The sequence below is a fragment of the Parasteatoda tepidariorum genome, chromosome 4 (genome assembly GCF_043381705.1).
Source record: "Parasteatoda tepidariorum isolate YZ-2023 chromosome 4, CAS_Ptep_4.0, whole genome shotgun sequence".
Classification (NCBI taxonomy): Eukaryota; Metazoa; Arthropoda; class Arachnida; order Araneae; family Theridiidae; genus Parasteatoda; species Parasteatoda tepidariorum.
In genome coordinates, this window is record NC_092207.1 from 44,178,526 (window position 1) to 44,204,242 (window position 25,717).

The following is a 25,717-nucleotide window of genomic DNA, read 5'->3' on the forward strand; positions in this document are numbered from 1 at the left end:
CTATAATTTTTTATATTCGGCGTATACCTTGCACCCATTACATTCCAATGTTATTTTTTGTATTAAAAGTGCGCGTTATACGCCGGAATATACGGTAACTGAACCTCATTCAAAAATAAATATTTAAAGAAATTTTTTTAAAAAAAACTTTAATTTGAATTTCGAGGTTTTAGACAGTTTTGGAACAATCAGAAATAAATGTTGCCCAACTGCCAAAAAATACGCTAAAAATGAAGAATACCACGAAATTTTGGCTGTTTCGCAATAAAACATGGATTACAGATGAGGGTCGATCGACAAGAAAAAGGGCTAGATTAGCGCTTGAGACTGCTGAAAGTGATAAAAAAGCATGTTATGGATCTGGTATTGATGCATTATAGTTCGTTAAAAAAATTTATATATTCATATGAATTTGTTCACGAATCCTTTAAAGCAACTTATTCGAAACTACGCTTCTCTTATTTGTTCTAACTCTAGCTAGAACAATTTTCTACCGATTATTTTTTTCAAAATATGAAAAAAAATTTCATAATAAATAGTTTTCTTTGCGAGTAGTGATTTTTTAATTGATTCGACTGTTTTTGAGTAGTTCATGTAAGTTTAACTTATTTTATGTAATTTTAACTTATATATTTTGTAACTTATTTTTTCATTTTATGTAACTTATTAATTATGTAACTTATAATTTACAAAACACTGCAATGTTTTGAAATTTTTTTTTTGTTGAAAATCCTACGTGCAATGAATGTTACACTCATGTAGTTCAAAAAAATTCAAATTTAGATGATTTTTTTTTCAAGTTCGGAGTACAGTAAGTTATGGATAATTTAAAAAAATTGTTATAGAATTATATATGCGCTAATTTTTTTAAATTTTTGTATTTGTAACTTAATAAAATGAAGATTAAAATCCATACAATAAGATACAAAAGAAAAATGTATTCAGTTAAGTTTTCACAATTGTTGCAAATTACATTAAAAACATATATATTTAAAAGGATATCCTTTCTTAAAGTCACCTGTGTTGTTTCCCCTTAACATAACACTCTCTGATAATTAAATTTTCATTAATGATTTGCCTCAGAACAACGTAGCTCTCAGAATAGTTTTGTCAAGAAATTTAGATTCGTGGCGTCATACTGATGAAATATTTCAATAATATGAATATCTTCAATAATATTTCAATAATATGAAATATATCTTGACCAGAAAATATGCCAATCACTCTTTTATAGCCTTTAAAATTTGGAATAATTACTAGGTATATATGCCTAATACATTTTAATTAATCACTTTAAAAACTTAGATGATCAAATCTAACGTAAAATTTCATATGTAAACATCTATATAATTAAAAGCTAAGGTATAGTGTGGCTTTCAGAAGAACTTCTGACTCGCGTGGCGGGTACTATGGTTACGAGGAAAAGGCACTTCGAATAGGGGCGTGGGGTGAATAGTTTTGTCTTAATCTTGGCATAAGTCGTCGTGAGTAAACCAGTCGGCACATTCTTTCCACCATTAGAAATGTGTTCTCGCTTGTTACCGTAATATCCCATACTTTCATAGTTCTCCTCAAAGCCGCACTATAGGTATGTAGGTATTTTATTTATGCCGCAATAGAGCTGCACAATTGTCTATTGGCGACGGTCTGGGAAACATTTCTAAGGATAATACAAAGATGTACCATCACAATTTTGTGAGGCCACCTTCTAACTTTAGACATAGAACAGAAGGGGGTGGAAATTTTCTTCAAATCCTTGTACCCATGATTCTACTCAGCGACCGATCACAGGACTTTCGATTCTACATATTTTACGAGCACGTATATCGCATGCACTTGGTGGTTCTTGGCAGAGTCGAGGATCGTACCTTGATCCTCCGGTCCGGAGTCCGATTCTCTAACCACTCAACACTTGATTATTATTATAATTAGTAGTAATAATAATACTAATAAATTTTTACTTGTCTTTCATGGCCTGCAATTGAAATCAATAAGGTAGGTTGGTAGGTAGTTTATTTACATCGCCCTAGAGCAGCACAATGGGCTATTGGCGACGGTCTGGGAAACATTCCTGCGAATGATCCGAAGACCAGCAATCGCAATTTTGATCCTCTGCAGACGGGATGGCTCTCCTGCTTTGGTAGCTAGACGACCTGCTCACAAAGTCGATCTCTTTACTGTAGAACGGTTTAACGAGGGCCTATACCACGTACCCTCCATCCATACGCAGGCTTTCCAAAGTGGTCACCCAACCGCTTACTGACTGCAGCCAGTGATGCTTGACTTCGGTATTATACTGGGAACCGTGTCTTTACGATCAGTCCTCTGTGGGACAATGAGAGTTAATTATATAATACGTTACTGTTACAGGAAATAATTTTCTTAAATTGTATAGATGAATCAAAATAATCGAGAAAGTTGAAACAAATCTCATATTGAATGTGGATTTTAGCAAATAACCAAAATGTTTGTTTCTTGACTAATGTAAGCCTTTTTACCAAAATAAATAAATGTAACGAATTTTTTTAATAAAAATATGTAGTAGTAAGTGTATTAGTAAGAAAACAGTCCCTCATTGGTTTTAGAGAAATTCAAATCAAACATTTATTGAGTAAGAAATAAATTACTCTCAATAAATCTGCTGGTTGATTTAAAAATATTTTATTAAGCATTTAAAATGCAAAATATCAATTATATAATTGCGTTCCCTTTACATTCATTTGATGAAGTAATATCTGTTGGTATTTGTGTGAAATGTTGTCCATCCCATCATAATTGATAATAAATTATACTAATAAATATGTAAGTTTAGTTTTGGCAATGAATACTTCCTTTAATTATATCAGAGGCTTTCTCGGCAATCATAATAGTTGGAATGTTAGTATTTCCAGAAGGTACAATCGGCATAACTGATGCATCTACAACTCTTAAGCCCTTTATTCCCTTTACCCTAAAATAAATAGATAAATAAAAAACAAATTAAGGCAAAATAATATTAAAGATAAAAGTAAATGTAGCAAATTCAAGTAACCCAAGTTTCATTTACTTCAATAATCAATTTTACACATTAAAAGTCTTTACAATTAGAAAAGTGCTTACTGTATGTAATGTAAGCAGTTCCATTAGTTATTATCATAAAACGACTCGAAGATTAAAGGTTAAACTACTATTAAATTAAATGTAAAAACAGTAAATGCAATGAATAGAATAATTAAAGCTTGATTGAACTGAAGGACGGATTAAAAATAGTGTGAAAAGGTACAGTGACTTTGTTCCTTCCATACATGTTTTTTTCGGAGTAAATCGGCATCTAGCAATAGTTAGAATTAATGAAAACAGTTCTGAAACTTTTGCCAATCTCAGGATTCTGAGAAGATTGTCAGTTTAACAATTACTGGTCGGTGTTGATCTACAAGAATTGTGTGCGTTTTTTGCTGGCTGACCTGAAGTTTGTCAGCTCTTACTTGCAGAGCCGGATTTCTCTGGTTCAGATCCCGGCAAAATTACGATCTGTGGATGAATGTGTGAATGGGTCCGCCCTATAAATGTGTGTCAGAAGTCGAATTCTCAGCCATAGATGGCGCCACTGAAAAAACAAGAAAAAGTGCAACCCCTTTGCCTTAATGGCATACGGCAGTGTTTCCCAAATTTATGACTTTTGTGTACCCTTTCTAAATTTTTCGTAGCGCTGTGTACCACAAATATAAAATTAATGTATTTTTTACTATAAAAATTTCCACAAAAGTTAAAAATCACAACTGGCTGTTGATACCACTAATTATGAACTGTTAACTCTGCAAAAAATAGCGAATAGAAAAATACGTAATCGTAAATTTTCACGGCTAGCTTTGTTTTTAAATAAAATTTTTTTGAATTTTTCGTTTTTCGCATAAGAGCGAGTACCCCCGCTAAACTGTTCCCTTACCCCTGGGGGTACGCGTACCACACTTTGGGAAGCACTAGCATGCGGCAACAACAACATTAAAACCTTGTCTTTAAATTTGCTTATCAATCGTATTGTCATAAGTTACGTATGAAAGTTTTACACGGTTTTATTATAGAATATTCCAGCTGCCGATGCTATCTCATCTTCGTCTTCCTTACATTTAGGGGAGAGTCGGGTAGCCCCGCTCACTTAAGGAGTATTGCTTATATTTCTGTATAATACTGAGTAATAATCAACATTTTTGTATGTTTCGATTGTTTTATCATCTAATTAAATAATGCAAAAAGAATAAACCAAAAAAAGAATAGTTAAACTTAAAAAAATAGAAATTTAAAAAAACATGTTTTTCAGCTCTTTTCAAAATGTGTCGGGTAGCCCCGCCCAGTTACAAAAATTGTGTTTTTTGGCTATTTTTTCAGGTGTAAATGAGAATGACCAATGTATTGACAATAGATAAACCTCATTTATCATTTTTATCACAAAATTATTTTATTTATTACATATTTATATACTTTTAGTGAATTCTATCATTTAATAACAACAAATGTCATACTTTTTATCATTATTAATGTATATTAATATATTATAATATTAATATATATTTATATTAAATATTTAACGAAAATAATTTAATTTAAGTAACAATAATTAATAACAATAGTTGTTTTTCAATATAAACTTATTTGGTTGATCTCTTCTTATAAACTTAATATAAAATACTTCTTATAAAATTACAAATTCACTTTGTATTTTGATTGCATTCAAATGCTTCTGTAGATTGATTCGTTCACAAATAAGTGAAAATAAATAAGTAAGCAAATAGCTTATCATAATATTTATGATTTCTTGATATTAAATTTAATTTGGATATATCAATTACATTTTAAAAATATTTAATTTTTCATTTTTAAATATATAAATTTATGTTTCATATAATATTAAAACATATATTTGTTGTTAAAAATGCATATAACATTCAAATTTGAAGCAATAAAATAATAATCTTTGCAACCGTACATTTATCGACGAAATAAAATTGGGCGGTGATACCCGACATTCATGTGAGCGGGGCTACCCGAAATCCAATTTTTTTGTAAATTTGTAATTACTCGAACAATTTTTTACATACAAACTTCTTTCTTTGTGCAAATTAAACTTAAGACTACATACTTTAATGCTGTATGTATAGAAAAAATTATTTTTTTAGTATTAAAATGAAGTTTAATCGAAACATTCAACCAATTTTTCTTAATTTCATGACTACTGTATTCAACATATTTTCAAAACTATTGTTTACCATGTTACCAGCTGCATAAATACTTGAAACTTTGAAAATAATCGTTTTTTAATATAACAATTAATGTCCGATGGCCCATTGACTTGAAAAAATATTCTATACATATGAAATTGACTGTGGGCGGGGCTACCCGACTCTCCCCTATATAGTAATAATATTTTTTTGAATTTTATTCTTCGTATTTAGCTGGTTTATCTCACATTTCAGAATTTGATTATATATATATATTAACAAGTTCAAGAAATTTTTCAGCTAATGAAATTAAAAATTTATATTGACAGTTTTATACTGTGTATTTATTATTGTTACTAATATTATACACGGTGTTTTTCCTTTCTTTTTTATAAATTTCCAGCTGTTTTGCATCGTTTGAATAAAGGAGAAAAATAGTAGGACACAAGTAAGCGTATCAATAAATCAGCAAATCGAATTAGTAAATTGTTCAATCAAGAATTGGTGCATTACTAAAAAAGGAGAAATGGTTAATTGCTGAATTAGTTATAAGTCAGCATAGCAGTTAATGGATGATTTTGTGGACTGCTATATGTTTGTATGTTTTGTAAACGTTAATCTCTAAATATGTGAATTAATAAATGAAATTTATTAATTCACATATTTATATATATATATATCCACATATTCAGATATTATAAACAAAGAAAAATTGTCGTACAAATGAGTCAGTAAAATATTGAGTTATTGAATGGACATAGAATCTGGTAATTTTAATTCTATTGAATCTTTTTTGTCAAATTTGTGAAATAATTTGTAAATCTATAATTAATGATTTATGGTACAACAGCCGACAACCACAGTTTATTCTGATAGGTTTAAAACTAATAAGAAATAAAAAAAAATTCTCTAATAGGAATTCTTTTTATTTAAAGGCCCTCAGGTAATGCTTAACATTCATAAATGCATGGAATTTAAAACCAGTGTTTTAAAGTAAGCAGAAAATTCTTTCAAACGTGTGCTTATTACGATAATTTCCGAATATATTATTATCCGTATTATTACATGTCTGAATACGTTATGCTAAATTTCCTTCATTGATACATTTCATCACCGATAACCGGTTTATTAGCGTAAAATAAAATAAGTATTCATAAAGGAAATATAATTAAAATACAAAATGTTACCTTAACTCTGGATCAACCACTGTCGTTGGGTCATTTGGGTGACCCATTTTTGCTGTCCCCACTTCATGATTTTGTGTTATTGGTGCTGATCTTGCATGACAACGGTAATAATCATCACTATATTTTTGAAATTTCTCACAACCAGGATACACAGTGATGATAGGCTTAGCTCCAATAGATTTCATTGCTTGAGTTTCGGAAAGCCTTTGGCAAGTTTTTATACCTATATAATTGTCGAAATAATAATCTTAAACATAATAAAGTAAAGCTTTTCCCAAACAACTCGTTGTTGGTCAGGGAGTCACGGAATTCAAGGCTACGCAATTTTGTTGCCAACGGTGTAATTGTGGCAATGCATTTTAGCATTGCGCCAAATTTCTGATTGAATGCAGCTAATGCGATCATTGCACAGAATTACTGATTGAATACAAATAATGCTACCAGCATTGCACAAAATGTCGCCTTTACTTTCCAGATACGTTGGTACCCATCCATCTGAAGCTAGGTGGACTTTAAGCCGCCACTGAGGATTGAACCCTTGTCCTTCACTATTAACATTATAGTCAATATTAATTTATTGATTTTGAAAACTTGGTGAGTTACTAAACTAATAAACACCCACAATCAGATATACCGTAAAAACCTTTCAACGTGATACTCGAATCTATGAACCACTCACTTATTACTGGAAATTTTGTCAGGATACCGGTTTGCATTAAAAAAAAAACGTGCTGTTGCTTAGTACTAAAAATACTGTAAAAATACTCGGTTCTTACAAAACGTGTTTTTTGTAAGATCTTAATCTTAGAACTAATTTGCTTGCTGTGTTACCCGGAAAAGAAAAATTAGTAAATCTCTTTCAGTCTATGCAACGGCAATAATACTCAAGCCTTGTAAGTTGGGATAGAAAGTTTTGGTAACGCTAATTTATCTCTGTGCAAGGAAAATTATTTCCTTCATTAAAAGATTATCATTGTGCAAAAAGATGGATGAGAGGCCTTGGCCAGGCATCCAGGTAGCATTATAGATGATTAATTTTGCAAATTTTAATTTTATTACAAGATCACTAGTATTATTTTACTTAAAAAATTAAATCTTTCATTTCGCATAAAATATGATTATTAGTAATATAATAACAAATTTAGTAACATATTTTTTCATGATTGAATTTTAAATATTGACGTGTCAGTGTGGCCGAGAGGTCAAAGACGTAGCTCTGGAAAGACTGAGATTCAGGGTTCGATCCGCAGAACTGTAAGAAAATATAGAACTCTAAAATAAGCTTTTATTTATTATTTATGTTTCTTCTAGAAGTTTCTAGAATGTTCTAGCATATCATTTCCTGTTATTATTCCTATAAAAGACTGGGTGTCTCAAGCCGAGACCCACTTACTTTGTTCACTGTACTTTGTAGGTGTTGAATAAAGCTCTCCAACTTTGTAGACCAAGTCCTATTTATTCTACGTGACAATATATACATATTTTTTATCATTTAAGAATAATTTTCGTATACGTTTGTATGAAGATGAATTAAAACTGTAGATTTAAATTTTTATAAATAATAGATAGTGTTCTGCTGCTTTTCCTTTCGAGTTACGTTCTTTTTTCCCTTTCTTTATAGTATGTCAAACTTTAGACAACTCTTTGTTTTTGGGTGTCTTATCGATAAGATCACCTTAGAAATCCACTCATTTCTTAACGCCACTGATTAAAGATACCACAAATTACTGTTGCATTGTTAATAAACACAACTAAATATATCTTTTAAGTTTGATATTGTTCTCAAATTGTGTTAATATGTTGTCATAGAATTCACTGTTCACTTCTCCTTTTCTTCTTCGTTTTTTTTAAATATAAAAACATTCAGCTCTTACTACAATAATAAATTAATTGCTCTTCATATGCACAATTGGAATAATGTCAACAATAAACAAATTTTTTTCCATATTCTCGTTCATAAATTTTTCATTTTCATCATTTTTGGAATTTTGAATTTAACTCAGAAGACAAATTACTTTAAAAACTTATCTTGGCCACCTTTTAAATGAAACTAACGAGTATTCGGGAGTTTTCCGAGTTTGCTTAACGACTGATAAGTAACCTTTGATTCAATTACTACTGAATATAGATTTTTGTCAGTACTATGATTTTTAAGTATCACAATTTTTGTTGAAAATAAACTGAAATGTAGAGTAAAGCTGACCACCTAACAAAACAATAACGAGGATAAGAATTTTTTATGCAAAGAGAAGTTAAAAGAATGTAATTTTAATAATGATATTGATATTTATGAAATAGTGAAATTAATTTTCTTCGTTTGATTTATTTCATTCGTAAGCTTATACTTATTTTTGGGTTATATTTCTATAGACATTCGAGGTTTCCCTTATCAATATTAAATAAATAAATAAATAAAATATTTCTTAAGATTTTGCGAAACAGTATTAATTTTCAAAATGTATGGAACAATATGATATAAAATATCTTTTGCAAATTACGTAAAAACTCGAGTTCTCATAAACACAGATGACGCTTAACTGTTGATAAATTATTATTTACTTATTGTAATTGACCAAAATGCGATTAGGGAAAAAGATGGATGTTTGAGAAAAAAAGTTTAAAAAAAAATTGATTTTAATTAAATTACAACGGCTTGAGCTTATTAATAAAATTGGGATTGTTAATAAAACTAACTATCAATAACCAACTATTTCTTACTTATGCTTTAAATTCATTCATTCAACGGGAAAGTCGCAGTAGCTCCTAAAATGATCTTATACTGCAATCAGTTTTATTTTAATATACTTTCTATCATTAAAATGTTTTGATATTTACAGTATAAGTAATTTTAATTTGATAAAGATATAAAAAAATGTTAGTAAAGAAAAAGAAAAAATAACAATTGCTTAAAAAATGTTATTTTTTCACAAAATAATGAAATGATTATTTTTCCTAAACGTTATAGCAATTAAAAAAAATTCTATTTATGGCATAACATAAAATTTGTTTCACAATGAAGAACAATCATTAGGGAATAATGAACCTCGATGCATAAAATAATTTTGAAATTAATGATATATGAAACTAAATTCGAAAAGACTTTTCTTCAAAAAATAATGTTAGAATCAATTGTTTAATTTAAATGCACGTACTCACCTTCTACAATATCCTCCAAATCTTCCGATACAGCAAAATAGTTTGGATCAATTAAAGGAGGTTTATGGGGATCTGCTGACTGTAACGTTACCGTACCGCGGCTTTTTGGTTGTAGAACTTCCGAATCACAAAGATAAACTGATCTGCCTTCGTAGGGTTGGTAGGTTTGTCTGTAAGCCTTAAACATTAAATGTTATATGTTATTGATCCAAGCTCCAAGTATCAAATTCTACACAATCAATGCTAAACCTGAAGATTTAAATTTTCCGTTAGTAGCCAGTGGCTGGTAGGCTGTAATAACTTAGTAGTAACTTTTTCCTCAAAACTAATGAGTCGATGACCGATATATCGATTGGTCCTTTTCATTTAATAGCCACTTTTTGAAATTTTTCTTTTTGGATAAAATTGTATTTAAAAAAAATTTCACATTAGGAATAATAGACCGTTTATAAAAGTTAATTCAACAATAAAATAATATAGATATGTGACGCAATTTAGTTTTACTTACTGACATGAAATTTTTTTTTATGTAAAAATATTTGTTGATGCGAAATACATTTGATGTTTACATTACAATTTTGAAATATGTGAGTTCCTAAAGAAATCTCTTTCTACGTGAATCTTTCCATCACAAATTGATGGATTCTAGAGGATCAAAATTTTGAAAGGAGGCATAGAACATTTGAATAAAAATTCTGTTTTCCTGAGTTTTTCTGCATTGATGTACTTTTATCACCAAACGATTTAAAATAAAAGCGCTGGGAAAGAGTAACTGGTTGTTTATTTAATATAAGTTGCCACTTTTTGATGTTGCCTCACCACGTGACGTGTGGTTATTTTCAGCTCTAGTCTGTACTATGACAGGACATTTCGAAAGACACAAACAAAACTTTCTTGAATATATGTTTATCCTTTATTAATGTTTGAATGATTGGCAGTGGCTTTCAGAAATATGTGGATGCATATTAGGCTAACTCTTCGATTAGATGACCCAAAAAAGATGAGTTAATAGAGTTCATTTTTTTTCTCTGAGTTACAGAAAGGGGAAAAAATGACAATTTAATTAAAAGAAAAAAACCCACAAAAAAGATATAAGGGAGATTTAGTATACCGATTACAATTTAAAAGGACAGGTGGGGCGCATAAACACCGAGAATCGCATGTTAATTCATGACCGAATATATCACCATACGCTACTGGGAAAGTATACCAATTATAAATTGGTTATACTTTTATTTATCGAAATTATTTTACATTTATGTTTTCTGACAATTATTGTTAAGAACTCCGCAAAAATGGCTTTAAAATTAGCCAAAAATAGCTATTTTATCCCAATTTAAGGATCTAGCTACAGACTTGTCGAGCAACAACAATTAAAAACAATTTCAGATTATTCTTGTAATTGATCACAAAAACGTTATATTAAATAATTTTTATAAAATTGCTTTATATATTTGGCAATATAATGCGAGCGCTTAAGCTTTCGTTTACTAATGAAATTTAAATATCCCAAGTAAGAGGAGTATTTTGGCGAGAAATGAGAGACGATTTTTAACCCCGATTTAATCTTTTTTCCCCCTCTTATTTTTGGCCTCATTTATTAGTTAAATATTGGAAAATTAGAATTTGTAATAAAACTAAAAAATTTTAAATAAAAAAAATTACAAAATATTTCATATTTAAATATATCATATTTCTAAGCCTACTTAATAAGAAACATATTGAGATCGTGTCAGAATTCTGATATGATACTGCGAAATTACAAAAATTGTCTTTTTCACCAATACCATTATAGTCTATTATATATACCAATACCAAAATAGTCTTTTTCGCCCTTAGTCTTTTTCACCATACAATACACATTTTTATCTGAATGCAGAGTGAATTCGGAGTTTTAGACTTACAGTTAAAAAGCTCTTTTGGCGAATAGAATTTTTTACTTGAAAATAACTAAGTGTACCATTGTATGACAGACTTTTTCTCCGTTATTTCAAAAAGGAAAAGAACGGGTTTTTTTGTAGACTACTTTATAGATAACACTTCAATTCTTTAGGAAAGAATAATATGCTGCGGTTAGGCTTCTCATTGTATGCATTTTTTTGAAAAGAGTAAGAAATCAGAGATAAATTGGAATCTTTATTTATGCTTGTTGAGAGGTTAACGTACACGCGGAGTTATTTTTACCTTCAGTCATTTTCCTTAAGCTTTGTTCAAAATTATTTAACTAAGCAAAATAGGATTATGCAGCATGCATTTCTGAAGTAAATTTTTTTCTTTGTTTTTAAAATACTTTTTTTGCATATACTTTTCTAAGTAATACGCAGAAAATGCATCATAATTACGAAATGTTAATTTTACTTTTTGCACACATCACTATGTCTTTAGTGAATCAGAAAATGTTTTAACAGAATTAAAATTCTTTGACTTGCAAAGTAAATAAATGTTTAGATCGTATTATTTTTAACTTGGTGTTTCACATTTCAAACACATTGAAATAGAACTTTTTATAAATTTTCGAGAAAATTTTCTAATTTTAGCATGTTTTCATTAGCATTTAGCATTTTAGCAGTTTAGCATGTTAAAACTGCCATTTTCAACACTAATAGCTTGCTAAGTTTTTAACATTTAAAAAAAATTTTTTTTTTCAAAATTTCTCACAACGTTTTATTATCATTTATAAACTACTTCGTAATATACCTGAAATTTCCTAAATCCAATGGTTGCACCATCGTATAAAATGTCAAATATTGGCATAGGAATAATCATAACTTTTGGTGATTTTCGAATGAAATGAGCTAATTTAGCTATTACGATATGTTAAATAAAAACATTTAGTTGTAAGTATCTAGTTCGGTTTAGTTTTTAAACTAAAAGGAAATCTAAAAAGAAAACCGTTCATATGTAACATAAACAGGTTTTTCTGTAATTTTTCCCTTCTGAGAAGGAGTTAATCTCCCCCTTCTCAACAAAATTCGAAAATTATAAGTCCCACCACCACATACGAAATTTCTAACAACCTCTTTTTATTTATTTTTTTTCTTTTGCTTTGACATTTACAGTTATAAAATAATTTCAGAAAAAAAATTTAAATAAAAAGTATATCTTAAAACAAAATTCACGGTACAATTTTTATTATAATTTTGGCGAATCGTATTACGACAAATTGTAGGTGCAAATTGTGGGATCCACTTTGAACTGACGCTGAACCGTGACAAACTGTGCCATTTCCCATTGCTGTTTTACTCAGTAGCATATGATGAGGGTTTTTAAACAGATTTTTGTCAAAATTTCTTGAGATGATTTTTTAAATTCGAGAATATCTATTTTTCAATAAACCTTCACATGTTACAATTAAAACTCGGCTGTGCTCACGTGACACGCATATCACAATATAAATATTCAATGATACATATACCACTGTTTAAACATCCATGATCTGCAATGTGTTAAAAGGGAATTTCTTTTCAGATAATATCGTTTTTGACAAGCATAGGAAAAAAATATAGCATAGACGTTAATTAAAAATTAAAAGAAAAAAAATCGTTTCTCAAATTTATATTTATTGTTTAGAAATGGAGATTATAAAATTATAAATCTACTATTATAAAAACTTTCGTTAATAGTAGATTTAGATAGCAAAGTATTCTTTTGTGAATTATGAAGAGAAATCAGCATGGGTGAAAGTGCGGTTTAAAAGGATACTTACTTCTTCCGTAAGACCACGTTGTTTTAAACTTTTCACATCGACAGCATTTATATAAAGCTGATAATTTGGATTATCAGATTTTGGACGTATATAACCATTATTTAAAAATGCAGTGGCAACAAGACCTTTAAGGGATGAGAGCGGTCCTGCAAATAGAAAATATTCTAAAAATAAGAGGAGCGTCTGTTTTAAATACAAGTCTAAACCTAAAAACAAATAATCGGTATAACTTTTTGTCAATCTTTCAATTGATAGCCATGACAAAATTATAAAGTTTAAATTTTGATTTCAAATGTTGTGAGAGATTTAGTGAGAAATGGCATTCATTATGTTATTCCCGTTCCTTTCGAGCTTGTGAAGCGTATTTGGAAAAGATAAAAAAATGTTTATCACATAAATAAATAAAATCTTGCAGATAATTTAAAATTCATAGACTTTATAAAATGTATAGGTAAATTTATACGCCAAATTTACAGAAAAATCTCCATTTTATAGCCCCTACAAAATATTATAGTTCGAGTTTGTAAAACGCATTTGGAAAAAATATTGGTACATTATTTATTGATTGCTATGTATTTTTTCTGACAGATGAAATTTTTTCTTAAATATTTTATTGCATTTTTTATTTGTTTCAAAATATCAAAAAACAAAAACAACCTTTATTTATCATGGTTTTTGATAATCAATCAGTATTTTCATAGAAAGAATTCTCTTAATGTTTCTATAGCATAAATATTGGTACTTACGTACTTAATTTTTACGTACTTAATTACGTGAACGTACTTACGTACTTAATTTTCGTTTAAATCTTATTTTTGCTAATATTGTCAAATTAGTTCAAGCACTATAAATTTGTACTAAAAAACATGCACCTGTTCTGTTAGTTAGATATTGGTGAAAGCTTTTATTACTGGACATCAATTCTGGAAAAGGAGGGATGCTAGAATCCAGTGTATAGAGATTTAAAGCAGAGCAATGGTCTTGCAAATTTCTTCCAACTGGCAAATCAGTCACAAGAGGAATCTAGGAAAAGATAAAAAGTGAGATCTTTGAAAATAATTTCATGTTGGATGAAACATATAATTATTAAAATATTTCATTTGTTGTTAAACTGATAGTCAGGAAAGCATTCGTTTATGAAAAGGTAATTAGATGTAATGGAGTCTAGATTTTGATGACCTAAAAAAAATCTTGAAAGACGAAAAAAATGGACTTAAGTCCCTTCTAATTAAACAAGAGTTTCAATTTGAAGCATCTTTTCCTTTCTAAAATTTCATATTACATATAACTGTATTAAAATATGTATACAGGGTGTCTCAGTTAAACGTTTCATAACTCCTCAGAGGGGTAGAGTGCATCCTGACGACTCGAAATCATATAGCAATGCGGTGTCGGAAATGCTTTTCAGAGGCGGTAGTTGGCGTTGTACGAAAGTTCCGAGCTTTCCAGTGCGTTGGCCTCCTCGGTCACCCGACCTGTCATGTCTTGCTTTTTATTTCTGGGGTCATATGAAAACACTGGCTTATGGCACCCCTGATGACAATGCTGAGGAGCTGGTTGTAAGAATCGCAGTAGCTGCCGGAGAAATTCGAGATATGCCTGGAGTATTTCAGAATGTTCGGATATCCATGCGCCGGAGATGTGAGGTGTGCATTGTAGCCGGTGGCAGAAACTTCGAACACTTACTTTGACCCATGTACCTTATGCTTATTTCAATGCATTATTTAAACGATTTTTCACAGACCGTCTCTTTTCTTTATGGTGCTTCTGTGTATATTACCGCTTCGGGAAAGCATTTCCGATCCCGCATTGCTATATGATTTCGAGTCGTCAGGATGCACTCTACCACTCTTAGGAGTTCTGAAACGCTTAACTGCGACACCCTGTATAAAGAGAAATGGAAATGTAATTTTCATTCGAGTTTAAAATAAAGTTATAAAAGAATTATGAAGAAAGGAAAACTATTTTGATACTTGTGCATTGATTTTTATGTGAATTTTTCAAAACTTCAATTTTATGAAATTGCAAGAAATCTGAATTGCATTGGATTATTACATGCTTTTTGACATTTTTAAATGTGAAAGAATGACTTTCGTGCGGAAGTACATTTTAATGCATTTTTGTACATTTTTTTCAATATTTTCAGTTGTTACTGGTGCACATACGAAGTATACTGACTCAGTTTACTTCACACTTCTTCAATGTCAAAAGTTGTCGCTTCTGCTGTTAAGATGAGAGAACATGTCATCAAAACCCGGTTTTTAGATATAAAACAAATAAAAAATAGAATAAATAGTGGAAGAAAATGCCAAGTGATCGTTCAAAAAAGGTAAAAGCTTGGATGCTGAAGGAAATTGAGGACGGTTAGTGTAGAACTTAAATTTTTCCTGCCAAGTCATTCAATAAGACGGTTTTTAATTTGAAAAAGTGTTTTATAAACTGTTTACCTTACCTTTCTAAATTCACTAAAATAACTTTTTAGTTTAAAACTTTCTTCCATAATATCATTATATCAATAATAGTTATAATGATAGGCAATAGTTGATTGGTGATTCATTTATTGTTACGTATTAAATAATAAACATATATAAGCTGATTATCAGAAATAAATAAACTGTCAAATAATAAATTGTCACAGTCAGGCATTGAGAGCACACCTTTTTACGCAAAATTGTATAGTTTTCTTAATTTTCGGTTTTCTTTGCTGTATTTCTAGCTGAAATTGTTCTGTCTTCTTGTTTTTAAAAGGAAAATTACTATCTGAAAAGTCAATTTATTGTTTTACTGCGAATCTCAAAAAAGGGGCTTCTGTTTTCTTTTCTTTTGCTTCGATATTTTAATAGCAAAATCAGCTCACCAGATAAAAACTTGTCACCCTTAGAGAAAACATGAAACACATTTAATTACGGTGAGCTTGTGATGTTTTGGTACTCCTACTAATATGATTGACACTGATCAATGAGGTGACTGCTAAAAGAAACATGCCTATTTTAGCATTTCGAATGCTCAAATCTTGCTTTTCTAGTCAAATTCTTCATGTCCTTATTTCATAAGATGACAACAGAAAAAATCATATTTCTGAAAGAGAATGCGACTGGTTTTATGAATAGTCTGCAACACTATTACTTCTCAATGAAAACCATTTGATTAGAGCTTTATAGAAAGTATTGGAACACATCGGGACAGAGGATAAAACACTAAAATAACAATCGCTACAATTCGGCGGATTTCGAAATCAAATTTTCAATGTTTGGATTACTAAATGCGAGGTTCCTGTAAACTTTGAAAACTCACATCTTCATTAAATCTATTCCGTTAAGAAATCAAGAGGCGGAACATTACTGTATGAAATTCTACTTTGCACCATTTCACTGACAGTAACAAATTTTTTGTCCGAATTCCAATGAAAAAAATGCTTATTTTCCAATTGGGAGTAGGACATATTTAAAGAAAAGTGAATAAAGCAAATTAAAAATTAGTAAAGCATTTAAAATAGCAACAAAAACCTTTTTCACTTACGCCGTGTTTCATAAGTTCCTCCTTTGGACCAATGCCTGAAAGCATGAGCAATTGAGCCGAGTTGACAGTGCCGGCAGACATTATGACTTCTTTTTTCGCTGTTATTTTATATATTGTTCCATTCACATCGAATGTAACTCCAACAGCTTGTCCATTTTTAATGTTAACCTATATTGAACAATACAAAAATGAAATTTTAAATTTTTTTTCAAACTTGGAGAATTTCTCCTGTATGCTCTAACATCTAAATCTTCTCTAATCTACATTTTGGTGAAATTAAAATTTTAAGTTAAGGTTATAAAAATTAAGCTCATTTAACTTTAAACTACGGTATAGAAGTTTTGATAGCACAATAATCAAAACAAACACAAAAAATTAAAATATCTAAATTATGATTCGTAATCTTGTTACAATCGTAATTTTAAAAAAGTTTTGAAAAACAGCTTTTAAGAGCCGTAAAAATTTCATCATAATTTAAATAAGATGAAAAATTTCTTATGTAATGTTATGTATTCTTATGTAAAAATTTGTTAAGTAATGTTATAAATAAAAAATATAATTTTCTAGTTAAGGTGTGAAAAAATTTTTTTTGCTTGGATTTAGAGAGTTTGTTTGAAAAGTGGGATTTTTTTTTGATATCCAAGCAAAAAAGATTAAAAGACGTAAAGATTAATAACAAAAAAAGATAAGAAGAAGATTAATAACAAAAAAGATTAAAAAAGCATATATCTCAAACAAACTAGTTTAAAAAAATTATAAAAATACATTTTTGATTTTTCCTCTTCTGTGCAGTTCTGTTTATTCCTTTGATTTTTCTCCTGAAACAGTTTCCTAAAAATTGACGTTTTGATATTTTATGAAATTAAGTATTGTAAAAGGTTTAATCAAACCTATGATCTCTAAATTAAGAATAATGTTAAATATTTTAAAATAAGTTGAATCACCTTATGAACAAAAGCGTTCAGCAGAATATCCAAATTTGTTCGGTTTTCTGCGGGTACTAAATAAGCTTTAGCTGTACTGCATCTTTGTCCATTTCGCAGATTTCCTTGAGAAATGTAAAATCCTATAAAAATTATAAAAGTCAATCAAGAGTTCAGAAGTGCCTTTTGCTTATAACAATTAGACGCATGTAAGTGCCGTCATTGTTAGTAAATCGTGACATAAGTAGATTCAGAAGCCAATCAGATTCAAGAACATGCGTGACGTCGCCTTCAGGTATCCAATTAAATCTGATTTAAATCACATGGTTAGGAAAAATAGCTGTACTTCTTCACGAATTGCAAATACCCAATTATATACTTTGATTTTCTTAACAATTCAGATCTTAGAGTACTGAATCTGTTTAAATTTATTAACTAAATCGACATATTAAATGGTATCTAATTCTGGGGGTGTCTTCAATTATAGAATCCAATGAATTTCAACAGCTGCCCTGTGAGATTATTAAAACTTTTCTAAGGTGGAAGAAGCTACTTAGAACAAAAGGATAAAAAGAATGTATTTAAAGCTGATAATTAATTCATTACATCTTTTTAGAAAACAATAGAAAAGTGATCAGATCGTGTTATAATGGATTACTCTTTGTCATAATTTTATGTTGCGTCTACAATGAGCATTTAGATGACTGAGAATCGAATTATCAGAGCTCAACTGAAAAAAGCTGAGCTCTTATTCAAAAAATAAGATAACCATATTAATTTTGAAATTCGAAATGCTTTATGAAGTAAAGAACCCTTAAAAGTAGATTTATTTTTAAAAGCGGGAAACACTCATGTTAACGAAGTTTGTAATCCTTGGCTCCTTGAGAGCAATATCTTTGATTTTTCCAGCAGAAACAGCTTTCTTCTTCATAGTGGATTCAGGGATGGATATACCGTGAGTCAACCAGAAAACTTGTCTGAATGAATAATGTATCTCAATGAATAATATATGTCAATGAATAAAATTGAATAATAATACATGGTTGAGTCAAATTTTCCCGACTAGCTTGCAATTTGAATGTTTTCCAGGGAAATTTCTTTTTACACTAATTGGTTAGTGCTAACCTATTTATTAAGCTATGAGATCTCAAGGCATCTAAAAAAATCTTATCTAAAAAAGCATTCTTTTTTTAAAGAAAAATGTTTTTTTTTTTTGACATGTTCTAATTCCTGACCTTCAAAATTTACCCCAAATCGGAAAATACTGTTCCCCAGTGGAAGCGTTAGTGTCTTTTAGAAATAATACATTTAAAGCTGGTTTCCAATTTATTACATCTGAAGAGTGCTATGTTTTTCTCTCTATTTCTATTTTTAAGACTCATCGCAGTAGTAAATTACTTAATTAAATATAATGTTGAATAAATACGTTGAACTCACGTTTTATACAAATTGGGAAATTTTATCAAATTTTTATTATTTTTTTAATAATGACAGCAAAAATTTCAATTTTGAAGTAATTAAGAATATTCAAAATTGAAAGAAATGGTAGAACATTTCCAGAGAAATGAAAAAAGTCAATCAAATTTTTATTTAATAGCATTCAAAAAATTTCGCCCAAATTTTTGGTTTTGGCAAATAAAGTTATGCTGTTTAAAAGGTTGGACTGATTTTTGCATTTTAAAATTAAACTTGCTTTTAATTAAATTTTCTTGAAATATGAAAAAATGAAAACAAACATTTATTTCCATTTTTTAAGTTGTTATTTCTTCTTCGGACAACTTAAAAGGGGAAAAAACTGGATATTTAAACAAAAAAAAATTTTTTTATAAACAATTTTCTAAATCTGGTTTCGTGACATGATTTAATCTGAATAGCCTACACGATGTGAAGATTTTATTTGGAAAGTAGTTTTTTCTTACTTTCACAAACATAGAAATAATTTTAATCTTGTTTTAAAACTAATACATCCTTAGCTTATTTCTTCATAAATCACGCAAGATAAGAAAAAGAAAACAATTATTAAGCATTAAGATTTATCTCATAATCAGGGCTTTGAGAGTGATGGTTATAATTAAAGCCACTTTGTTTTGATCAACATAGAGTCCGTTTTGGAATACGAATTTTAATTAAACATGATAAGAATGTTATACAAACCACGGGCAAAAAAAAAATCAGCAATTAAAAAAATTACTTTAAATTTCTACCACCAGGAGAAAACCTGTTAAAAATGATGCCCATAAGGATCCATATGCAATTTGAAGCAATTAATCATTTGAAGCAATTATGCAAGACGTATTTAATCATAGTATATGCATAATGTGCTTTTCATTTTTCCGTCAAGCGCATGTTCACAGTGCGTTACAGCATGTTCAATTGTATTACATAGGATTCCTCGGTCTGTATCGAGAATATGAAATCGATAAACTTGGCATGCTATACGCCTGTTGTTCTAATAAAACAACTTTACCAAAAACAAAAAAAAGTTCGTTATTTCTTTGGCAATGTCATGTGGTGGAGAATGACTATTATGATTGTGAATTTTGACTTCCAAACGCTGCACCCAATTGATATCGGTAGCTTTGTCGAGCAATACGCTGATAACTGTTATCATACAATTTACCTGTTTGGCGAGCACCATTGGAATCAAGTATCTCATATCCCATTTCTTCAACACCTTCAACTACTTTCATATTCAGTTTTGGATTGTAAGGTATGCTTTCTATCGTTACTGGACCATTTTTACCATGGTATCCTAAAACAATTCGAAAAATAAAGGGTCTGTAAGTCACATAGAATTTTTTAGGGTTTAAACATATTTTGTCTCAACTGAATTTAAATATTTTAATTATTCAACTTCTCCTTTAATCCGAACACCATAATAAACAATATACAGTCAAACCCCGCTATAGTAAACACGGTTTATTGTGAACTCCCGGATATAGTGGACGAAATTTTTTCTCCCGTGCCTTGCTACACACGTATAATGTTTTTTTTGTGTGGATATAGTGAACCAAAACAAGAGAGGAAGTTGGATATTATGAACTTTTTTCTGTCTTCAACTGATTCATTTAAGTAGTCTCTTCATTTTAAGTAATAATTTTGAAATTTCTACTTCAAAATAAATACATATACCGATTTTTAAAACCATCTATAGCATGGAATGTAGCAATACGCATTTTTCTTGTTTGCTTCAATATTGAACAGCATTATTGAATTGGTTCAGCATTCAAAGAAGCAGCAATCTTCCAGTATCTGGACTAATGCTTCAAGTCAAGGCAGATGAATTTGCTGAGCGATTTGGTGAGACTACTTTTATTCGCTCGAATGTCAGACAGGTTTAAAAAGCAGAATAATATAAATTCAAGAAAAATTATCAGAGAGTCGGGAAATGTTTCCATATCTGATGTGGAGGATTGCTCATTAGCTAAAGATTGCAAATTTTTTTTTGTACGCCAGACGGAGAGTAATGAAAAATAAAAGTTAACACAATTTTGTTGCTAACGTATTATTTTTCAATCATTTTTGTATTTCATTATATTGGTCATTTATCTAAATAATATGTAATAAAAAGGGGAAGTTTGAAACCATTAGTTAAAATTGTTGGCGGAGCGGATATAGTGAAGCCCCAGTTATGGTGGCAAACAAAATTTTGGTCCCGTTGAAGGCTCACTATAGCGGGGTTTGACTTTATTAAGCAAAATTTTTTGCCGTCTAGTTGTTGCTCACACGGGAGTACCTGAATTTCAAATTTAACTATTTTCAAGAATGTCAGCAATATTGTCAAAATTTTTTTATAAATTTAGAATTTTAATTTCACTGATAATTTAAAAATCTCCCGACAGCTAATTACGGTGGCAGATTCAGGACATTTCACCATAGTCAGCAGCAGAATTAATAAAATTATTTTCCTCTCTGTTGTGATTAGACAGGAAGCTAATCCTAATCCTCCAACACGCACATCTCGATCCATAACTTGAGTATCGTTAAAGATACTAATGCTACTTTTTTCTTTCCTTTCCTCCAAGCCTTGAGCATGTACCTAGGTTATGAAAAACCCTTAGCCATATAGCACAGAACTTGGCCACTAGCCCAGATCACTCCAGCCTAGGAACGGGTAACTACTCTATTGCTGTGTGCTTTAATCCAGGAAATTTGTATAGATGTGTGTTGAAGTTCTTGTTGAATATCAAAAGAAGTTCTATTATTTGTGCCAAAATCAAGTGTTGATGATATTGATGCTTTTGAGTCTGACCAGATGATATAACTATCATTATTATTGAAGTTTTCAGTGCTCTTAATATATTTAATGCATTCAAAGATTGCCAACTGTTCGGCTTGAAAGATTGAATTTTCCTTGTCTAATGTGTAAAGAAAGAAAGAAAAAAAAATTTAGAACTATCTAATAATAAGGAAAAAAATTATTATAAATGTTTTGAAACAAGGGTGAATATGTCAGATATCTGTTCTTAGTTATATAAAGTATATTTCCAAGCGTTTGCCTGGTTTGCTAGCTGGTTGACAACGGTTGAAAAGTGGAATCTCAACTCTGAATGGATTGACGAAACTCCTTCAGTTCACGTAGGTAAGTTGGGCAGGATGATGAGGAGGCTCTGTGGGGACAGTCCAAATTTAGGCTGAAGTCTTGGTTAGATGAATGGCAATTAATGCAATATTCTTCCCTTTCTGTGCAGTTTTTAACACTATGGCCATTGTAGTCGCATTTCTCACAATAACAATGAGACTCTGTACAGGAGTTCTGTCCAATTGTTTGGCATTTTCTGTATCTGAGTAATACTAGTCTTTTTTTGATGGTGCATCTATGAAGTCCAGTGAAAAAATGTTGAAGTTTTAGAAGTGTTGTGGAAAGTCTGTGGTTGATTGTGATGATGATGTGATGCTTTGAGCTTTCTCTTTTATGGGGTATGTTTTTAGTTAGTTTTATGACATCGTAGTTTGGATTAAAATCTCCATTTATCTTTATTACGTCAATTATCTCGTTATCTGTGAAAGTCGTGGGAGTGTTTAGTAGGATTAGTGAGAAAAGCTTTACATCCTTCTCTTGATGTTGTAGACCAGTTTTCTGTAACGTGGTTAGAACTTTTTCTTTTTGTTGAGTATGCTACTAATGCTACTGCTCGAAAAAGGAAAGCCCCGTCACCAATGATTGGTATGATAGTAAGCGGCACCATATCACCGTTTGTGTTTAAAATTTCTATGGCCATTTTAAAAAGAATCAGAAAATAAATCTAAATAACTTAGAATAATTTTGTATTTTTACGAAAATACAAACTTATTCTAAATAAATGTTGACGCATAAATATTCTTTGAACATTATACTTAAATTATTACTAAGACATCCTAACAAAAAGAGTAATAGCTATAGTGTTGCAAATAGATAGAGAAATAACTGAGTTTATGGTGCGAAATAAGAGAAATAGATTGATGTATCCAAGTTTTGTTTGAATATGAATGTTGATACTATGGTACCTAACTTTTCACTTATTTAACCTAATTTTGTACAAAATGTAGGAAAAATATGTTTAATAAAAATTCTGCATCGAAAGGCCAACGATTGCGCTATCACGGAATAATATATGAAGGAATAAGCAAGCAAGCAGTAAATAAAACACTTTACTACTATGGATACTAAATAAAAGCTTTTTTTTACCATTTGCCAGATATATTGGATCTGTTTCATTTTCCAACTTTTTGAAATAATGAAGCACTTCCCTATAGCTCCAGCCTTTTGCACCTTGAGCAGCCCAATCATTATAGTTCTGTTTATTTCCCCGAACCGCAATTTCACTATTCTACAAACCTGATCCTCCCAGTCCCTTTCCACTTGGCCACACTATTTGCTAAAGAAATAAAAAGTTTCAGCTCTGAAATTATGTCATACATTGTTGTTACTCTTCAAAATCTATCATAGGTATATTTAAGGTTGTTTTCATGACGTGTAAATGAGATTGAAATTGAGGTGAATTTGGTGAGGTTTAGTTGGGTGTAAAAAACACATATAATTGAAAATTTTTTGGATGCAAAGCTAATCTTTAAGAACTACCAAGAATCCGATAGCCTGTTTACAAAACTTTCTAATAGGTTTACCAAGTAAGATGTCTTTAAATTTGGCTACTTTTAAAAATTAAAAATAAATAATGCTAAATTTACTAATTTAGAATTTAAATAAGCTAAGTCAATATTATTTACACTTATAATAAATTTTTATGAGCCCAGGTAATGCAGCATTGAAATAAGTTTATAAATATTTAAAAATCAGACCACAAACGTTATTCATTTTCAAAAAAGCTGGCTTTTCTCCATACTGACGTTTTGCACCATTTACAAAATAAGCATAGACAGCGCTGGCTTTAGATAGGCTAAACTTAATCTAACTGTCATGAGTAACAGTTGCAAACTCACAGCAATTATAAAAGTAGCATATTATTCGCGAAAAGAATAATTTTACATTACGAAGGAGCTTTCGAAAAATAGCTTTTAAGTATTTCATAACATAAATTGAAAGAAGTTTCATGCTCTTTGTGATTAAATTCTTCTTAATACTATAATCTATGTTTGTTGTGTGTTGTATAATCCTCTTTCAGTAAAATTATAAACATCATTAATGCGATCTATTTAGTGGCGGAACAATACATATATTGTGGTATAAACCAGCGGTTTCCAAAATTTTTTCACTGTGGAACCCCAAAATGATCAACCTTCGTTTGAAGGAATCCCGAGAAATATATATGTACTTCTTCACAGTTGAATTTGATTATTTTTAATAGATACGAAATACTAACGCGGTTTTTCAGATCCTTTTCGTGATTCATTCATTATATCCTTGTTAGAAAACAACATTGTTTTGAATTTTTTTTATTTACAGGCATCTTAATTAAATTATTTCATAAAAATATTAGGTTAAATAAATATTGAATAACTAATTAGATTTAAATTTTATACAAAGTTCTGAAAATCATAACTGGCTAAAAAAAGTTCTAAGTCTTGGAACCCCTACCACCCTCTTCCACGGAACCTTAGGGTTTCGGGGAACATCATTTGAGAACAGCTGGTATTAATATTGCTTAAAGGTTAGGTTTGTCAAGAGTGTAATCAAATTAAATAAATTTGGAAAGTAATTTATATTAAATTCATTTCTAAGAATGAATATTTTCCTTGACTTGTTTTTGAAATTAATTGTAAGCATGCAGTAATTGGAAGCTTAAATGTTATTGTTAATGTTAATTAGAATGTTTAAATTTCTCTTACTCCAATGTATTAGACAATATGAATAATAAAATATATTTGAATTTTATCCTTTCCCAAAATTTCAATATTTTGTTTAAAGTTTCTAATGTTTATTTTGTATTTATACATTAAGTAGTGAGTTTTATTCTAATGATTATTATTTTAATTTACTTTTTACAGAAAAAGATTCTCTAGAATTAGGAACAATAATAAAGTTACATTTTAGGGAGATTTTGAAAATTTGTAAAAAAAAAATAAAGTAAAAAGGCTATAGTGTCAGGATTTTGATTCAAACATCTTCAACATGATCTATTAACATACACCGAAGGGCAGGGTTGGGTTTTTGCCGTCAGAAACTGGTTTTTGACATGACAGTGGTAAAAACCGTGTTTTTACCGGTAAAAACTGTCAAAAACCTACTGTTTTCTTTAATTTATGGCATAAAGCGAATAATATATTATTTTCACATAATTGCCTTTATAAATGAATATTGTAAATGATTGCTATTGATTTTGCAACTATATACATGCATTCTTATAAAAGGATATACATTCATAGAGAAATATTGTAATATACTTATTGAAAATAGTGATACTTACTTTTATCATTATAGCTTGATTTGCAAGGGATTAAAAATTTTGCACTTCTTAATTGTTAGAAATAAACAAACAAACAAAAAGCTTGGAACTATTAATAAATTCAAGAACTAAAAAGAATTTAAAATTTGGCATTTCTTAAATATTAGAAATCAGCTAAACAAAACTTGTAACTACTAATTAAGAAAAA

At 29.7% G+C, this 25,717-nt stretch overlaps 2 protein-coding genes across 2 annotated transcripts in view; both read right to left on the minus strand.

Moving 5' to 3' along the window:
* Positions 1 to 25,717, minus strand: part of LOC107443921 (glucose dehydrogenase [FAD, quinone]) — a 127,303-nt gene that overhangs the window by 92,150 nt on the left and 9,436 nt on the right. The gene's annotated exons all lie outside the window — the stretch shown is intronic.
* Positions 2,646 to 23,497, minus strand: LOC107438227 (glucose dehydrogenase [FAD, quinone]-like). Its single transcript, XM_071179734.1, has 9 exons — positions 23,355 to 23,497; positions 20,307 to 20,438; positions 17,708 to 17,829; positions 16,764 to 16,931; positions 14,117 to 14,267; positions 13,245 to 13,390; positions 9,539 to 9,716; positions 6,383 to 6,605; positions 2,646 to 2,950 (listed from the first exon to the last, which is right to left on the minus strand). Exons 2-9 carry the CDS (start codon positions 20,374 to 20,376, stop codon positions 2,809 to 2,811), a joined length of 1,200 nt encoding a protein of 399 aa, XP_071035835.1. The 5' UTR covers positions 20,377 to 20,438; positions 23,355 to 23,497; the 3' UTR covers positions 2,646 to 2,808.